The sequence below is a fragment of the Pleurodeles waltl genome, chromosome 7 (assembly GCF_031143425.1).
Source record: "Pleurodeles waltl isolate 20211129_DDA chromosome 7, aPleWal1.hap1.20221129, whole genome shotgun sequence".
NCBI classification, from domain to species: Eukaryota; Metazoa; Chordata; class Amphibia; order Caudata; family Salamandridae; genus Pleurodeles; species Pleurodeles waltl.
In genome coordinates this window covers 412840734-412856611 of record NC_090446.1, presented here as the reverse complement: position 1 = coordinate 412856611, position 15878 = coordinate 412840734, and the positions used below count along the sequence as shown (strand labels likewise).

The window sequence follows — 15878 nt, the reverse complement described above, 5'->3', positions numbered from 1 at the left end:
CCTCATTCCAAACTCCCAAACAGACCAGATTTGTTAACACATTGCAAAGGTCAAATCAGGCACCCAAGCCCCAATACTGTCAACTTAGCGATTTGGCTCCTGAAGTCATAGAATTTGGTTACCTAAAACTTCCATCATAATGTATGGAAGTGCTTAAACAAACACATAAACCTACTAATCAATCAATCAGGGATTTATAAAGCGCACTACTCACCCGGTAAGGTCTCAAGGCCCTGGGGGGGGGGGGGCTACTGGTCGAAAAGCCAAGTCTTGAGGTGTTTCCTGAAAGATAGAAGGTCTTGGGTCAGGCGGAGGTGGAGTGGTAGGGAGTTCCAGGTCTTTGCGGCAAGGTGGGAGAATGATCTTCCTCCAGCGGTCGTGCGGTGGATGCGAGGAACGTAGGCTAGGGCGTGGGTGGTGGAGCGAAGGTTGCGGATGGGGGTGTGAAAGGTGAGTCTGTTGTTGAGGTAGGTGGGACCTGTGTTGTGGAGGGACTTGTGTGCGTGGATGAGGATTTTGAAGGTGATCCTCTTTGATACTGGTAGCCAGTGTAGGTCTCTGAGGTGGGGTGAGATGTGGTCGCCGCATGGGATGTCCAGGATGAGGCGGGCGGATGCGTTCTGGATTCTTTGCAGTTTTGTTTGGAGTTTGTTTGTTATTCCTGCATATAGGGCGTTTCCGTAATCCAATCGGCTGCTGACCAAGGCGTGGGTGACGGTTTTCCTGGTTTCGATGGGAATCCATTTGAAGATTCTGCGGAGCAGGCGGATGGTGTTGTAGCAGGAAGAGGAGATGGCATTTACCTGCTGAGTCATGCTGAGTGTGGAATCCAAGATGAATCCCAAGTTGCGTGCGTGAGTGGTGGGTGAGGGTGCTGATCCTAGGGACTTGGGTCACCAGGAGTCGTTCCAAGCTGAGGGGTTGGTGCCGAAGATGAGTAATTCTGTCTTGTCTGTGTTTAGCCTGAGGTGGCTTGATTCCAACCAGCTGGCTATGGCTTGGAGTCTGTTGTGGAGGTTGTCCTTTGCAGTAGTGGGATCTTTCGTGAGGGAGAGGATGAGCTGAGTGTCGTCAGCGTAGGAGACTATGTTGATGTGATGTGTTCGTGCGATGTTGCCGAGGGGGGCCATGTACACGTTGAGAAGTGTGGGGCTGACTGAAGATCTTTGAGGGACGCCACAGGTGATATTGGAGGCTTCTGATAGGAATGGCGAGAGGCGGACTGTTTGGGACGTGTCCTTGAGAAATGACAAGATCCAGTCCAGGGCTTTGTCGCGGATTCCAGCATTGTGGAGGCGTGTGCGGAGAGTGTGATGGCATACTGTGTCGAAAGCTGCGGAGAGGTCCAGGAGGATGAGTGCTGCTGTTTCTCCTTTGTCGAGCATGGTCCTGATGTCGTCTGTTGCAGCAATGAGTGCGGTCTCGGTGCTGTGGTTTTTGCGGAATCCGGATTGGGAGGTGTTGAGTGTATTGTTGTCTTCCAGGAACCTGGATGGTTGATTGTTCACGATTATTTCGATGACCTTGGCTGGGTAGGGGAGGAGGGAGATTGGCCGGTAGTTCTTGGGGTCGTCAGGGTCTGCCTTAGGTTTCTTTAGCAAGGCGTTGATTTCTGCGTGCTTCCGTCTCTCTGGGAAGGTGGCTGATTCGAAGGAACTGTTGATGGTGTGGCAGATATGGGGGGCAATGATGGTGTTGGCTTTGTTGAAGATGTGGTGTGGGCAGGGGTCCGATGGTGATCCGGAGTGGATGGTGGCCATGGTGTTCGCAGTGTGTTCTGTGTTGACTGGGGTCCAGGTGTGGAGGAGGTGGGTCTGGGCGAGGGTGGAGATCAGTTGGTCTGTGGATATTTTCCTCCAGTTGCGTCGGGCGTCTGTGTGCGGTGGTGGTGAGTGACTGGTTTCTGGTAGGAGAAATGGATGCATCGGTGGTCTGTCCAGTAGAGTTTGGTGGTGTGGCTGAGGGCGACGTGGTTGCTGGTTGAGAAGATGGGATCGAGTGTGTGGCCTGCGGAGTGTGGTTGGTGAAGTGACAAGTTGCTTGAGGCCGAGGTCGAGATTGTCGATTAGATTGGTGGTGTTGGTATTGTTGTTCTTTTCTAGGTGGAAGTTCAGGTCGCCTAGGAGGATGTAGTCCGTTGAGGCGAGGACTTGGGAGATGATGGTGTAGGCGATATCATCGCAGAACTGTGGTCTCTGGCCGGGGGGGGGGGTCTGTAGACCAGTGTTCCTCTGAGTGTGTTGTTGGCGTTTACGTAGATTGTGAAGTGGAGGTGCTCAGCGGACTTGATGATGTCGTCGGAGTTGGTGGAGATTCTTATGGTGTTTTTATGGACTATTGCGATTCCTCCTCCTGGTTTGTTGTTGCGGTGTCTTCTGGTGATTTTGTAATTATCTGGTAAGGCTATTGCTATGTCTGGTTCTGAGGCAGGGTTCATCCATGTTTCGGTGAGGAATGCGATTTCCGGCGAGTGAGTGGTCAGTAGAGTTCAATTGCGTGTTTGTGGACAGGAGTCTGCTGTTTTGGTATGGTGTTCGGGGGGGTTGGCTTGCAGGTGAAGTTGCAGGCATTGCAAGAGAAGGGTCCTCTGTTGCGCGTTGGTGTGGACTGGCAGCAGGTGGAGGAACGACCTGGGTTTAAGGCGTGGAGTTCATCGGCAGTGTAATGGTGAAAGGGAGTGTGGGGGCGTGTTGGCCAGGGGGTCTGGTGCTAGGCGCGGTCTTGGCGCGGACAGGCGCAGAAGGTGGTATGCTAACAAAGGGAAATAATTTGTTTACTACTGTCCATCTAAAAATGCTGGCCCACTCACAGCATCTATACAAGATATTGTGTGCTACCTACTTCATTTACAAAAGTCAAATTTTGCTTTCCCATCCATCAAAATCCACCTTACTGCAATATCTGCATATTTACAAAATATTCAACATACTTCTGTAGGACTAACTGCTTTGTAGTCTATGCATAGCATGTGTATCTGCAGCTACACATGTCATTGAATGGAAAATGTCACTTACCCAGTGTACATCTGTTCGTGGTATGTAGTGCTGCAGATTCACATGCACACTCCCTCCTCCCTGGAAGCCTGTAGTCGTTCAAGTTTTAACATTTATACATATGTATATACATTTACATTTGCATGGACATCTCTTTATATTCTTATACTCTATCACTCCTTCCTTCACCCTTTGCGGGAAAGCAATCTAACAATGGAGTAGATGCCAATGCTCACTGTAACTGAGAGGAGTCTTCATTTGATCCTGTGACTCTGAAAAGACTTCTTCGAAGAAAAACAACTTGTAGCACTCTGTGCCCAAAACTAGATGTCGGAAGAGCTATGGATAGCATGTGAATCTGCAGCACTACATGCCACGAACAGATATACACTGGGTAAGTGACATTTTCCTTATAAATAAATTTTCCTTTTTTGTTGTTACATATTGATATGTATTTTTAAAAGTGCGTCAATACCCTGCGTTGCATTTTACTATGCTGCACAATGAAGAGACCCTTGAAGAACTAGGATTACAAAAGAAGCTGGCTGTGTATATAGTATACCAAAATGAGGTATGGTGTGTACAGAGTCCAGGGATTCCCCAGAGGCTTAACAGAGGCTAAAGTAGATAATACTCTTTTGTGGCAGTGTGGTCGAGCAGTTAGGCTTATCAGAGGGTAATGCAATGCATTTGTTGTACACACAGTGTCAAGCAATGAGGCACACACTCAATGACTAATTCTAGGCCAATAGTTTTTATATAGAAAAAATATATTTTGTTACTTTATTACTAGAACCAAAGGATATTTATTGCAGGTAAGTACAGTTGTAAGTAATTATGAAGCATATGTATCAAATATACTTTGTTTGGTTATTGCAGAAAAAGCAGTTTACGAGTAACACTTTTCTATTTCAAAAGTTATATGTTGAGCAGTTTTACAAAGGAATCATTAGAGTCGGGGGTGGAGAATGTTAGCACAGATAACAGGGAAGTACGCAACATACAGTTCCAGTCTTCAGGGCTTAGGATGTCCACAGGTCAAAGTTCAAGTTGATCCCAAAAGTGCACCACAAGCAACACAAGGCCGGCTGGGGGCAGAGGGCAAAGTTGGTGTCGGGTTTGCAATGGAATCCTGTAAGAACTGGGTGTGGGGGGGGGGGGGGGGACTTGGTAGAAAAGAGAATGCAGGTAATTACCCGCAGTATCAGGGCATAGGTCAGCACTGGAGGGGGCACAGATCAGCACCAAACATGTACACTCAACGGCACAGAGGATGCAGGGTGCAAACACAGCATCAGGCGCCCAATGCTTTTCATTGAGGGAATCCTGGGGGCCACAAAGATGCTGCAGGCTTGGGACCACAGGGTCTGTTCCGCAAAACCAAAGGCTGGATGGGAAGGAGAGACTGCAGGTGTCATCGTGTTGGCCAGGAGGGGTCAACCCAGGATGGTCTTGAAGTTGGAATCACCTTGGGACCTCCTCTGGACCGTTGGACCACCTGGACTCAGGCAGTGGGTGTTGGGTGCAGAGTGGACAGGGCTAGCGGATCTGGGCCTTTCTGGAGTCCTTTTGGAGATTTTATCTGGACAGGGCCGCTGAGCTCTGGAGTTCTTGGCCCTCTGCTGGGCAGGCAGTACTCTTGGGGTTTGTAGAGGTTGCTGGTCCTGCAGGATGTGCTGCCTTCTTGGAGGAGGGGTCTTTGAAGCTGCAGACAAGAAGGTAGGGCTGGGGCCAAGTCAGTTGTCATCTGGTGGATTTACTGCTGGCGTCGGTTTAGCTGCCCTGCTTGCTTTTTCTTTTTTTCTTCTTGAGGTCGCCAGTAATCTGGTGAGTAAGGTTCAGAGGAGCCCCTAAATAACTAGATTTAGGGGTGTTACAGGGGTGAGAGGGCAGTAGCCAATGGCTACTGTCCCTGCGGGTGGCTACACCGTTCCTGTGCCCTCTCCCTTTGGGGTGGGGGGCTCATTCCTTAACCGATTGGTCCCTGTCCTTTAAAACAAGATGGAGGACTCTACAAGGAGGGGGTACTTTCAACTCTGGGCACCTTAGAGGTGGTCCTAGCTGCAGTGGTCACTCCTCCCCATTTTACCTAATTTTCCTGCCGGACCTGCCAACATAAAGTGGGGCTTGGTCCGGGGAGCTGGCATCTCCACTAGCTGGAGTTCCCTGGGGCACTGTAATAGGAGGCCTGAGCCTTTGAGGCTCAATGCCAAGTGTTATGGTTCCTGCAGGAGGGAGGTGGGAAGCACCTCCTTCCAGAGCAGGCTTTGTGTCTGACCCCAGAGAGCACAAAGGCTCTCACCCCATGGGGTCAGAATTGTGTCTGTTAGTGGCAGGCTGGCATAGACTGGTCATTCCTGCACTTAAGGATTGGGTAAAATACAGGGGGCATTTCTAAGATGTCTTCTGTGTGCATTTTACAATAAATCCAACACTGGCATCAGTGTGTGTTGATTGTGCTGAGAAGTTTGATACCAAACTTCCCAGACTTCAGTGAAGCAATCATGAAGCTGTGGAGTATATTGTATATTGCTCATGCAGCTATTTCCAGTCACCTGAGGCATAAAGCACCCTGCCTTAGGATCTGTAAGGCTTGCTAGATGGGTGGCTTAACTATGCCACAGGCAGTGGATTGTGGGCATGGCACCCAGAGTGATGCCTTGTCAACTTAACCTTTTTCTCCCTACCACCATACACAATCTGCAATGGCAATGTGCCTGTTTTTGGTGAGCGCCCCTTAAGATGGCACAATACATACTGCAACCCTTGGGGACCCTTGGGGATCACAGAGCCCTTGTTACCACTGGTACCCTTTACAGTGGACTTAGCTGTGTGCCAGGGGTGTGCCAATTATAGAAACAATGGTACAGTTTTGGAAAAGAACACTGGTCCTGCGGCCTGGTTAGCAGGGTTGTAGCACACACTCAAGTTTGCATCAGTATCAGGCAAAAAGCAGGGGGAGTTAACAATGCCAAAAGGAGCACTTTTTCTACAAAGCAGATCTCAAAACTTGACTCACATGCTCCTGGGCCACAGGACAGGCTTCCCGCTGTATAGGATTGCAGGCGATTAGGTAAAAATATGGTAACATGATTACTTTTTTAGATTAACATTAAAATTCTCACAAATTATTTAATTAATAAACATCATTGAACCATAATGTGGTTGCCGTAGCTCATTTGATAAGCTTTAACTGTAAGTATACCAAAATAGAAATGTTGTATGTATCTTTCTTCTGACAGGTTATAGTTCACTGTAAGTTATGCAAAACAAAGTTTCAGTTGGAAATGTATTTAATTGGGCAACATTAATACAATGAAAATTAAATGCAGCGATTCCTCACAGCCTTAACTAAATAACGTCGGACATTTTTTGTACACCATCTTAAAAGACACTCCAAATAGGTGTCAAATACAGTTCTAAATTTCAAATATATATAATCAGTAAGCTCATGACAAAACATACATGGATAAATGTTTGTGTTGTGTACCAAGAGCCTTTTCTGTGTCCCGTCAGGTATGATAAATCACTACTTTTCTTTCTGCAGCTTTAGCATCTCAAGCTAATGTAGAATTCAGACGGACTGGATCACAATTGTCCACAGACACCATGGTCTCCAATCCAATGTTTGATGCCAATGAGTTTCCTGATAATTATGAAGCTGGAAGAGCTGAGGCATGTGGAACTCTCTCTAGGATTTTTTGTAGCAAGAAGACTGGGGAAGAGATATTGTCTGCTTATTTGTCTAGGTATTTAATTTCAATTCCTTGTGATTTCAGTTTTGTTTTGATGTATAGCTGAATTGCTCTGAGATGTATCCTTCACCTAAACAATTTCTTGCATTCCTAAATATAATTGAAGTTCATAAATGGATTCAGATAGCTTTAGATCATTAGAATGAACAGTGTTTGCGGGAGAAGTGGGACTTGAGATGTTGACATTTTTTCTTTAAACAGGAGTTTATGTGAATATTTAAGTTGCAAAATGTTAACTGCTTTAACTGTTATGATTGTACTAGATAATTTTAACATTTGAAGGACTTTTTATTTCCAGGTTTAAGTTCTGTGAAGGATGCAATATTTTGGGCAACAATTTGTACATGTCTCTTGCCATCTGTAGGAATATGGAGTTTGAGAACTGTATTTGTAGATCGGGTGTAAGCTTGTAAAAATAGAAGGATTTGTGGATTATCTGCTAGAGAGGGTATGAAAACCTAAAGAGAGTTATAATTTGGCCAAGGGATGGGGTATACAGTAAACAATTGAGACGACCATGGACAGTGCCTTATGGGAATGCTTAAGTTAGAAGAGTGCGAAAGAGGTCAAGGGGCACCAGGATAGTGGAAAAAAGAAAACGGAGATGGGGTAAAAGCCTGCTCTGCAATGCTGAGATTAATTATGGTATGTAGTACGTGTTGGGCGATCAACACTGTCAATGGCTGAAGAGAGGTAGTGAAATATGAGATTTGAGGAAAAGTGATTGTGATGAACAGATGTTATGTAACGGGATACATGTGAGAAGGCAGTTTCTGTAGAGTGAAGAGAAAAAAAACTGATTTAAGGAGGTGGAGCTGTTTGAGTAGTAAAATGTGGTAAATTTGAGTAAAAATATTCTTTGAAGGATTTTGGAGGAAAACTGGAGTAATGAGTCAGGGTGATAGCAGGGTAAAAAGATAATGCAGTGTGTTTTTCAGTAATTGTAAGACTACTTTAGTTTAGAAAATTAGTTTATTTAGACAGTCCGTACACCACATAGTACAACAGTAAATACCGACTTTGTTTTTAAATGTCAAATTATAATTTTTACATAACAGGTTAATGTAGTAGATATACCCAATGGAGGCATAACACTTGAAAGTTCAAGTGCTGCATTTTGGGGAAAAACAGAGTATCATTAAAAAAAAACTGACCGAAAGTACATAATATAATTTGTTTAGAATGTGGTAAAATATATTACATTAAATTTGGCTGTGACTCAACATTTGCAGCTGCCTTTGGTTAGCAATCTCTCATGGACTGAAGTAGCCTGTGACCAGCAGGGGTTAAGTCCTTACCTGAAGTGAAGCATTCTGATGGATACTTCTAACCAAAGATTCCTCGCCTTGTGACTGTTCCTCCAGGCATCAGACTGGATCCAAAAACTCAAAAGCAGTACTTCTGCACACCGATAGGTGGTGGTGTGCGGCTCCACACCAACAGCATTCTGTTTAGAAATATGTACTCCCGCTCACTTCTAAGCAACACGTAGGTATGCTGATATCGTTTCCCTTTTTTCCGTGCCTCCAGATGCGAATTCAGATCTCTACTCCTCTCGTCTGTAACAAGTATTTTTTGTTCAAAATTCTTCTTACACATGTGCAAGGAAATATGTTGCCTCTTAAACCGATGTGTTTTGAACCTTGTAGGGACTGTTGCAAGCAAATCTCTGTGTCAGATCCCCATGAGGTATGCTTGTGGTGCCTGGGGTCAGAGAATGACTCGGGAGAGGTGGGGGGTTGGGTGTGTGACTACTGTGCCCAGATGAAGTATTTGGCTTAGTCTAATAAGAAGCGCAAAACGATAGTGTAAATCAGCCTTTCCCTGCCACTTTTTTAACTCGATTTGCGAGAGGCCGTCAGCGTGCCTCTGTGTCTCACCCCAAACTCCTGAAAAGCTGAATCTGCGTTTGGTCTTGATTGAACCAGATTTTTCAGGTCTGTCAGCAACGTCGCAGCAGATACACACCTTTCATGAGGCCATGGTGAATGTATTTGACACACTTTTGGCTCCCTCTATTGTGCCTGGGGCACCTAGGATCCACAGAGAACTCCAGTTATGGTTCTGCGGCGGTTGTTCCTCGGCGCTGTTTGTGCTTCTTGAACCTGCTTCGTGGTCTGCACTGGCTTCGGTGCGGACTACTGTTCCAACCCCAGCACAGCATATAAAAAAATTCTACGGACTCATACGTTTTACCTCTGCCACAGTGCAGAGCTCATACTTTACATCAGGTCTTTGGCTCACATTGTGATAATAACAACGATGTTGTGGGGAACAAATTCACCCCACAGTACTACAAGGATAATTAGTATGTCCAATTTCAAAATGACAGTGGTTTGGACACCTCCCCAGACACTGAACTCTCCCCAGGGTCCTGCAACAGTGGAGAGTGCCTCTTTTGCTGTGGTAATGAGGTAGGCTTGCAGAGGTCCTTGACCTTCAGCCCTCCATAATGAAGGGCAAAACTAACATTCTGATGGAGGTTCTTCAACTTGGGCTGGCACCTACAGAACCTCTCTTGCCATTCACTGAGATCTTAATAGATATTCTCTTGGGCAGTTGGATAAATCCGTGCTCTAGGGCCCCAGTCAACAGGAAAGTAGCTCACAGACAGGCTCCAGGTGATCCTGACTGCTTTTCACAGCACCCTACGCCAGAGGGTCTGGTGGTCCAGGCACCCACCAGGAGAGTGAAACCTATTGCCTTTCCTACATCAACTCCTGTCTGTGAGTTTATACACATGGAGTCCTCTGGCAAGTGCATGTTTATGTTGTCTAGTCTTGCGTTGCCTTCATTCAGTAGCTTTCAGAGGAACATGTATTCATAGCATGGGTTGGCCGTAGATACAGATGCTTAGCATACTCCTCCCATCTAGTGTTTGGCTGGGACAGTGCAAGTTGTTTTTGTTCGAAAAATCTCAAGTCACAAGGTATAGTGACTCCCCCTGTAGTCTGTATTGCGCATGGTCATCGGCTCATGTGTTAGATTGTTTTTCTCCATCATTGGGTTCAGCTGTCTACTTCGGAGCTCAGTGATCGAAGCTTAAATGCAGTTTCACCAAACGTTCAGTGATAGACATATATCACCTACCGATGGAAAAAAATTAGCCGATCACTGAAGTTTTGGTGTTTCACCTGGCCATGGGCCTGGCTAGGCTCGGCCTCTACGATTCACCAGTGACTTCCTTCACTTGGTGCATGCGGAGTGATGGAATAAACTCCTTTCAGCTTCTGCCCCAACTGCCACGTGAAATACTCCAGGCAAGATCATAATCTTGTCTGCAACATCTACTTGACTCCAGAATATGGCAAACTGTTGTGGGAAGCCTGCCAATCCTTTTGGTTGAAAAAGACTCTTCGACAGCGGTGTAAGCCCACACTGTGATGCAGGCCCAGTGAGCGGAAGATGCCCTCGATATCGCTGGGGACCAACATTTAGCAGAAGAAAACTGCTTCGGTTCTGGAACCCAACATGACTAAGACAAAGAAGCCAAGGGTCAAGGTGCTCTGGTGGATGTACCCATTCTTCAAGCAAGCAGCGGGAATGGGGCCTCCGACTCTGACTAGGAGATGGAAGATGCCAAAATATTGCTTCAGTAGGGCACTTGCGTACTGTGGCAAAAGCCCCTGCGCATAAACTAAAGACAAACCATAGACTCAAGGAATCCCATTAGCCTCTGGCTCTGGAGGTGTCCTGCATAAGGCAATGGAGCATATTGTCGTCCCTGCACCTAAAAAAAACAAAAACCTTAAAAGCAACAGAAAACCTTAAGGCACCAACTTCTTCCAAGTTGAAAACAGTTGCGGAGCTGGTGTTGAAAAGATGTATATCGACACTAAAAAAGCATTCGGAGCCTAAAACTGGGCCTGAGAAACCCAGGTTATTTCCCAACTCATTGCCACTGTCATCTCCAAAAACACCCTCAGCTCTGGAACTGCAGCTGGGGTTGGAAACCCCATCATACACCAGATCACCTTTGATGTCAAAAACCCCATCAGCATCAAAAATTGTGTCCACGCCTAAAAACGTGTTCATGCCCAGACCACCGCGACCCCACATCGATTCAAAAGAACAGCCTGTTCAACCCATTTTAATCAAACTACAAAAACAGCTCAATGATCGGCAGAGGATTCTAGTAATAAACCCAGACACAGGTTGAGTGGTAACCAAATCACCTCTTCCACCTGCTGAAACACCAAAAACCCTTTTGAGGAGGAGACTATGGGACCTCAACCACAGAAGCCCCCATGCAGAAATTATAAGGACACTCATTGCTCAGCAGACACCCCCGCCCTTTCCACACAGTTACCATCTACTCCAGTTTTACCTAGACCTCCGCCTCCTCTTCTGTTGCCAATCTCATCCACACCTCCACCTTTACCAGCCTCAACACAACACTCCCCTCGTATTGAACTGCAGGGCTTACCCTCCTCTTCACTAAGGGAATGTAGCATATCTGAAAACATCCTTATCCAATTCATACCTACCAGACCCACAGGGTGATCCTGTACACTTGAATGAGCCTTGGGGGGAGTATAATGTTGAGCCACAAGAAGATACAGACCCTGCTCTGTACCCCTCTAAACCACAGCTTACTATAAGGTATAACACAGGTCTGCTGAATATCACAATGTTGATATGTACACAGTGGAGAACGAAGATGATTTTCTTGTAGAAACACTACCTAAGACAAAACAAACCCTCTAGTTCTTACTTATGGTAAATGGCATGCTGAAAACCCACAACAACAGATATTAACCCATTAAATCAAGTGCCCTAACATATAGGGAAATAATTATATATATAATAATATATATAAAACATCCTCTCTAACTGACCCTACATATATTAAGGGACACCTGGTTCACTCATAATTCACACAGCGAGAAAGCGAGCCCACTCTGAAGGAACAGGGGACACTCCTCCTACAGACAAAGAAAGTAAGAAATTTGATGCAGCAGGTAAATGGGTTGCAGTACAGGTGGGAAACCACCTTAGAATCTCCACCTCTGTGGGTGGTCTTCTTAGCGCACAATGAGATGAAATGCAGGTGTTATTACAGCACCTCCCTGAACAATACAAACAAAGGGGTACGGAGCTAGTGGAAATGGGAAAAGTCATCTCTAATGCAACAGTCTAGTGTGCTTTAGATGCTACTGACACAAACGCTAGGAAAGTCAACACTAGCTTCATAATCCGGCTTTACTTATAGTTAATGGTCTCAGGGTTTAAACTTGATGTCCAACAATCTCTCCTCAATTTACCCTTTGATGGAAAACACCTCTTTGGGCCATAAGTGGAGGACTTGTTAGAGAAGATTTAAAAGGACATGGACAGTACTAAAGTCATGAGCGCCTTACGAACAAACCAATACAGAGGGCTCTTTCAGAGGGAACAGTACAGAGGTGCATTCAAACAAGCATCCTCTACAGACACAGGTACCTTTCAAAAGCAGTAAGTTCCTTATCAAAGAGTTTACAAGAGGGACATACCATAGAAGACACTACAGAGGCACTACCAACAGAGGTCGAGGTTGTGGATCCACTACTAAAGGAACCACGTCCAGTAAGCAGTGTCTCTGTCCGCCTTGCCCCCTACACTTGAAACTCGTAGGGAGATGGTGTTCTGCCTTCCTACTTATCTCGTATCAGAGCTTACAGAACATCTCTGGAATGCACTTCTGAGTTCAAAGAAGACCTTTATTGTTGTTAATTCTTCCCCACCCACAAGTTCTTGAGAGACGAATTAATAGCTTTCAAGCACACGTTCAAATGAGTAAAAGTAGTCGCAGCAATGAAAACAAAATATATCACAGTACTTCTCAGTGGCAATGTACACAGCAGGTTATATATTTAATGCAAAGCATATGAAATCAAATACTTCACTGTTTGAGCAAGGCGGCAGGGCCTACATACTCAGCTTCATCTTTCTGGGGCCTGAAAGTTGATGACTACGGTCAACTGCGAGAAAGAGATTATCTACCCAAACGGGAGACTGGCAACTGGCGCCTAGTTCCAGCCTCAAGTCAAGCAGATTCGAATCTAAATCTCTGAAGCCCCGAGTCATCCTTACAAAAGCGTGCCCCCTCCTCTCATTCTCGGGAAAACTACGCAAGCCTTTGGAGACTGGCCAGATCTCCTAGACTTCTCCTCTTCCCAAGCCTGAGCAGAAAGGAAAACACCAAATGTACTCTCTCTTATCAGGTCTAGTCTGGTGTGAAGAAATTAGTTTGGTTCATCTTGTGGAAAAACACAGCTTGGAAAAATACAGACATCTGCGATGTTTCAACTGCAATGTCTAACTCCACGTTAAAGGCAATAGGCAGCTAACCTAAATATCAAATGTCATGTCTAATGTCATGTCAAAGCCAATGCAATGTCTAATATCATGTCAAAGCCAATAGGCAGCTGAGCTGAATACAAAATGTGATGTATAATATCATGTCAAAGCCAATAGGCAGCTAAACTGAATACAGCATGTCAAAGCCAATAGGCAGAATACAGAATGTAATGGCTAATGCAATGTCAAAGCAAATAGGCGGCTAAACTGAATAGAGAAAGTAATGGCTAATGCCATGTCAAAGCCAATAGGCAGCTATACTGAACAAAACATATAATGTGCTACTGGTGAACATTGAGCAACTAATATGCGCAGTGGTGAAACACAAAGTCATTGGTCAAACACAATTAATAGCATCACAGATGGCTACAGGAAGATTGGTTGCGAATCACCTCAGGTCAGCGGGTCCAGCCTATAATAAAAAACTGATATTGTCAAGAACTAAAATCATCTCCACCCAGTATCCCACCTCGGCACAAACAATGTCAATAGAACACTCACCATTCGTATAGGAGGATATTCAAGCTCTGCTTCAAAAGGGAGCCATAGAGCCAGTCCCAGATCAGTATCATGGACACCGGGGTAGTCACTATATTTCCTCATTCCAAAGAAAGATGGCACCTTAAGGCCTATACCAGACCTCAGGACACTCAACAAGTATATCTTGTTGGATCACTTCAACATGGTTACACTTCAGTCATACCAGTGCTACAGCAAGGAGACTTCATGATGGCCATAGACGTCAAGGATGCCTACTTTCACATGCCAATACACCAAGCCCTCTGTCACTACCTATGCTTTCAAGTAAGTGGTCAACATTATCAGTTCAAAGTGTTGCCATTCGAAGTAACTTATGCACCACAAGTATTCACAAAATGTCTTGCTGCTCGTCTCTGGGGAAGCGATAAATACAAGAGTTCCCATATTTAGACGATTGGCTGATCAAGAGTGCAAGCAAACAACAATTTCTACAGAACACTCAGAAGGTAATCAACCTTCTGCACAAGCTGGGCTTCACGCTCAATGTTACATAAGCCCAGCTACCCCCTTACAGGTTCAGCTGTTTCTCTGCTGCTCTAAATTCAATTTCTGCAAGGGCTTATCCCAGTCCAGCCAGAGTACAAAAGATTAAACGTGCACCCCCTATTTTTCAATGACAGTCACTTCACAGTAGGAACAGTAATGAGCCTAATGATTATGATGGCCTCATGTATCTCCATAGTACCACACGCACAACTGCATATGCACCCCTCACCTACAGAATCTAGTGTTGATTGGGCCAGTGACCCATGGCGCTCTGCAGTGGTGGAACAGCAACATTCTTTTGCAGGGTCAGACCCTGGAGCCCCTGTTCCGCAAGTGACCTTTACAACAGACATGTTCGTAAATGGCTGGGGAGCGCACATGCAAGATCTCACAGTCAGTGGCAATGATCTCCAATGCAAAAAATATCTACTCATTATTCACCTAGAGCTTTTTGGGTTTCAATTAGCTCTCAAAGCCTTTCAATGGCATTTTCAACACAAAGTGGTTCTAGTCTTCTCTGACAACGTGACCACCATGTATTAAATACAAAACCAGGGAGGCACACACTCCATACAGTTGTCCCGTAAATTGCAGTGCATATGGCATTGGTCCATACATCACAACATCCACCTCCTAGCAGAATATCTCCCAACAGTGGACTGAGACTTAGCAGATATGCTCAGCACAATGCAGTAACAGGTGCTTGAGTGGGAAATTGATACAACACTACTCCACTCATATTTCTAACGGTGGGGAACCCCAGATATAGACCTCTTTGCCACACAACAAAATGCCAAAGCTTCACCTCCAGGTTCCCTCAGTTGTAGGGCAATGCCCCAGGGATCAACTGGTTAGGATAATTGCCTATGCTTTTCCTCCTCTCCCACTCATTCCTTGCCTGGTTCAGAAGCTCAGGCAAACTTCCCTCACACATATTCTTATAGTCCAAACATGGGCTGGACAAGTGTGGTTCACAATTCTAATATAGCTATCTGTTGTGCCACATGAGCAATTGACTATCTGGCCTCACTTTCTAACTCCAGAGCACAGCAGGAAGAGACACCCCAACCCCAAACAACTCAATTAAGTGATTTGGCTCTTGAAGTCCTAGAATTTGGACACCTACATCTTGAACAAGAATGTGTGACTATTCTAAAACAAGCACGTAGGCCAACCACGAGGCAAAATGGTAAAGATTTGTACGATATTGTTTAACAAAACAGATCCAACTGCTGTCCCCTAGAGTACAGGATCCTATTTACTTCCCATTCCATCTACAACAGGCAGGCCTGGCCTACACCTCTATTTGGTTACTCAGCAACGCTTGCTGCATATATGCAAAATACACAACACGTGGAGGGTAGTTTGCTCAGTAAGGTTTGGATGGGGGGACTTCAGATTTCACAACAATCATGCTGGCACATTGTATTAAAATGCATTCTACGATAAGGAGGGCATACACGAGGTGCTTAAGGGTTAACAGAAAGGAAGAAAAATACAAATTGGTAGGCGTACTAAGTGAGAGAAAGCACATCCTGATCAGACCTTCAGGCAGAAAAAGCTCCAACCCTCTTTAACCCACCTAGATTCTATCTGCTGGGAATCCTACCATGCAAGTGGTGCTGCCTCAGTCCTTGACCCTTAGAAGTAGGCCTTAAGCTGCTCTGTCAGCCCAGCTGTGGTCCAAGCACATTGCTTTGCAGCTCTGCATCGGAACCACCGCTGCATGACCCATCCCTGACAGAGGAACCAGCAGTGTTTAAAA

At 45.4% G+C, this 15878-nt stretch overlaps 1 protein-coding gene across 4 annotated transcripts in view; it reads left to right on the top strand.

Moving 5' to 3' along the window:
• Positions 1-15878, top strand: part of RALGAPB (Ral GTPase activating protein non-catalytic subunit beta) — a 1713320-nt gene that overhangs the window by 491984 nt on the left and 1205458 nt on the right. For all 4 annotated transcript variants that reach the window (XM_069243900.1, XM_069243898.1, XM_069243901.1 and 1 more), the window contains one exon: positions 6541-6742. In XM_069243900.1, coding sequence (XP_069100001.1) covers positions 6541-6742 — 202 coding nt within the window. The remainder of the gene's footprint in view (positions 1-6540; positions 6743-15878) is intronic.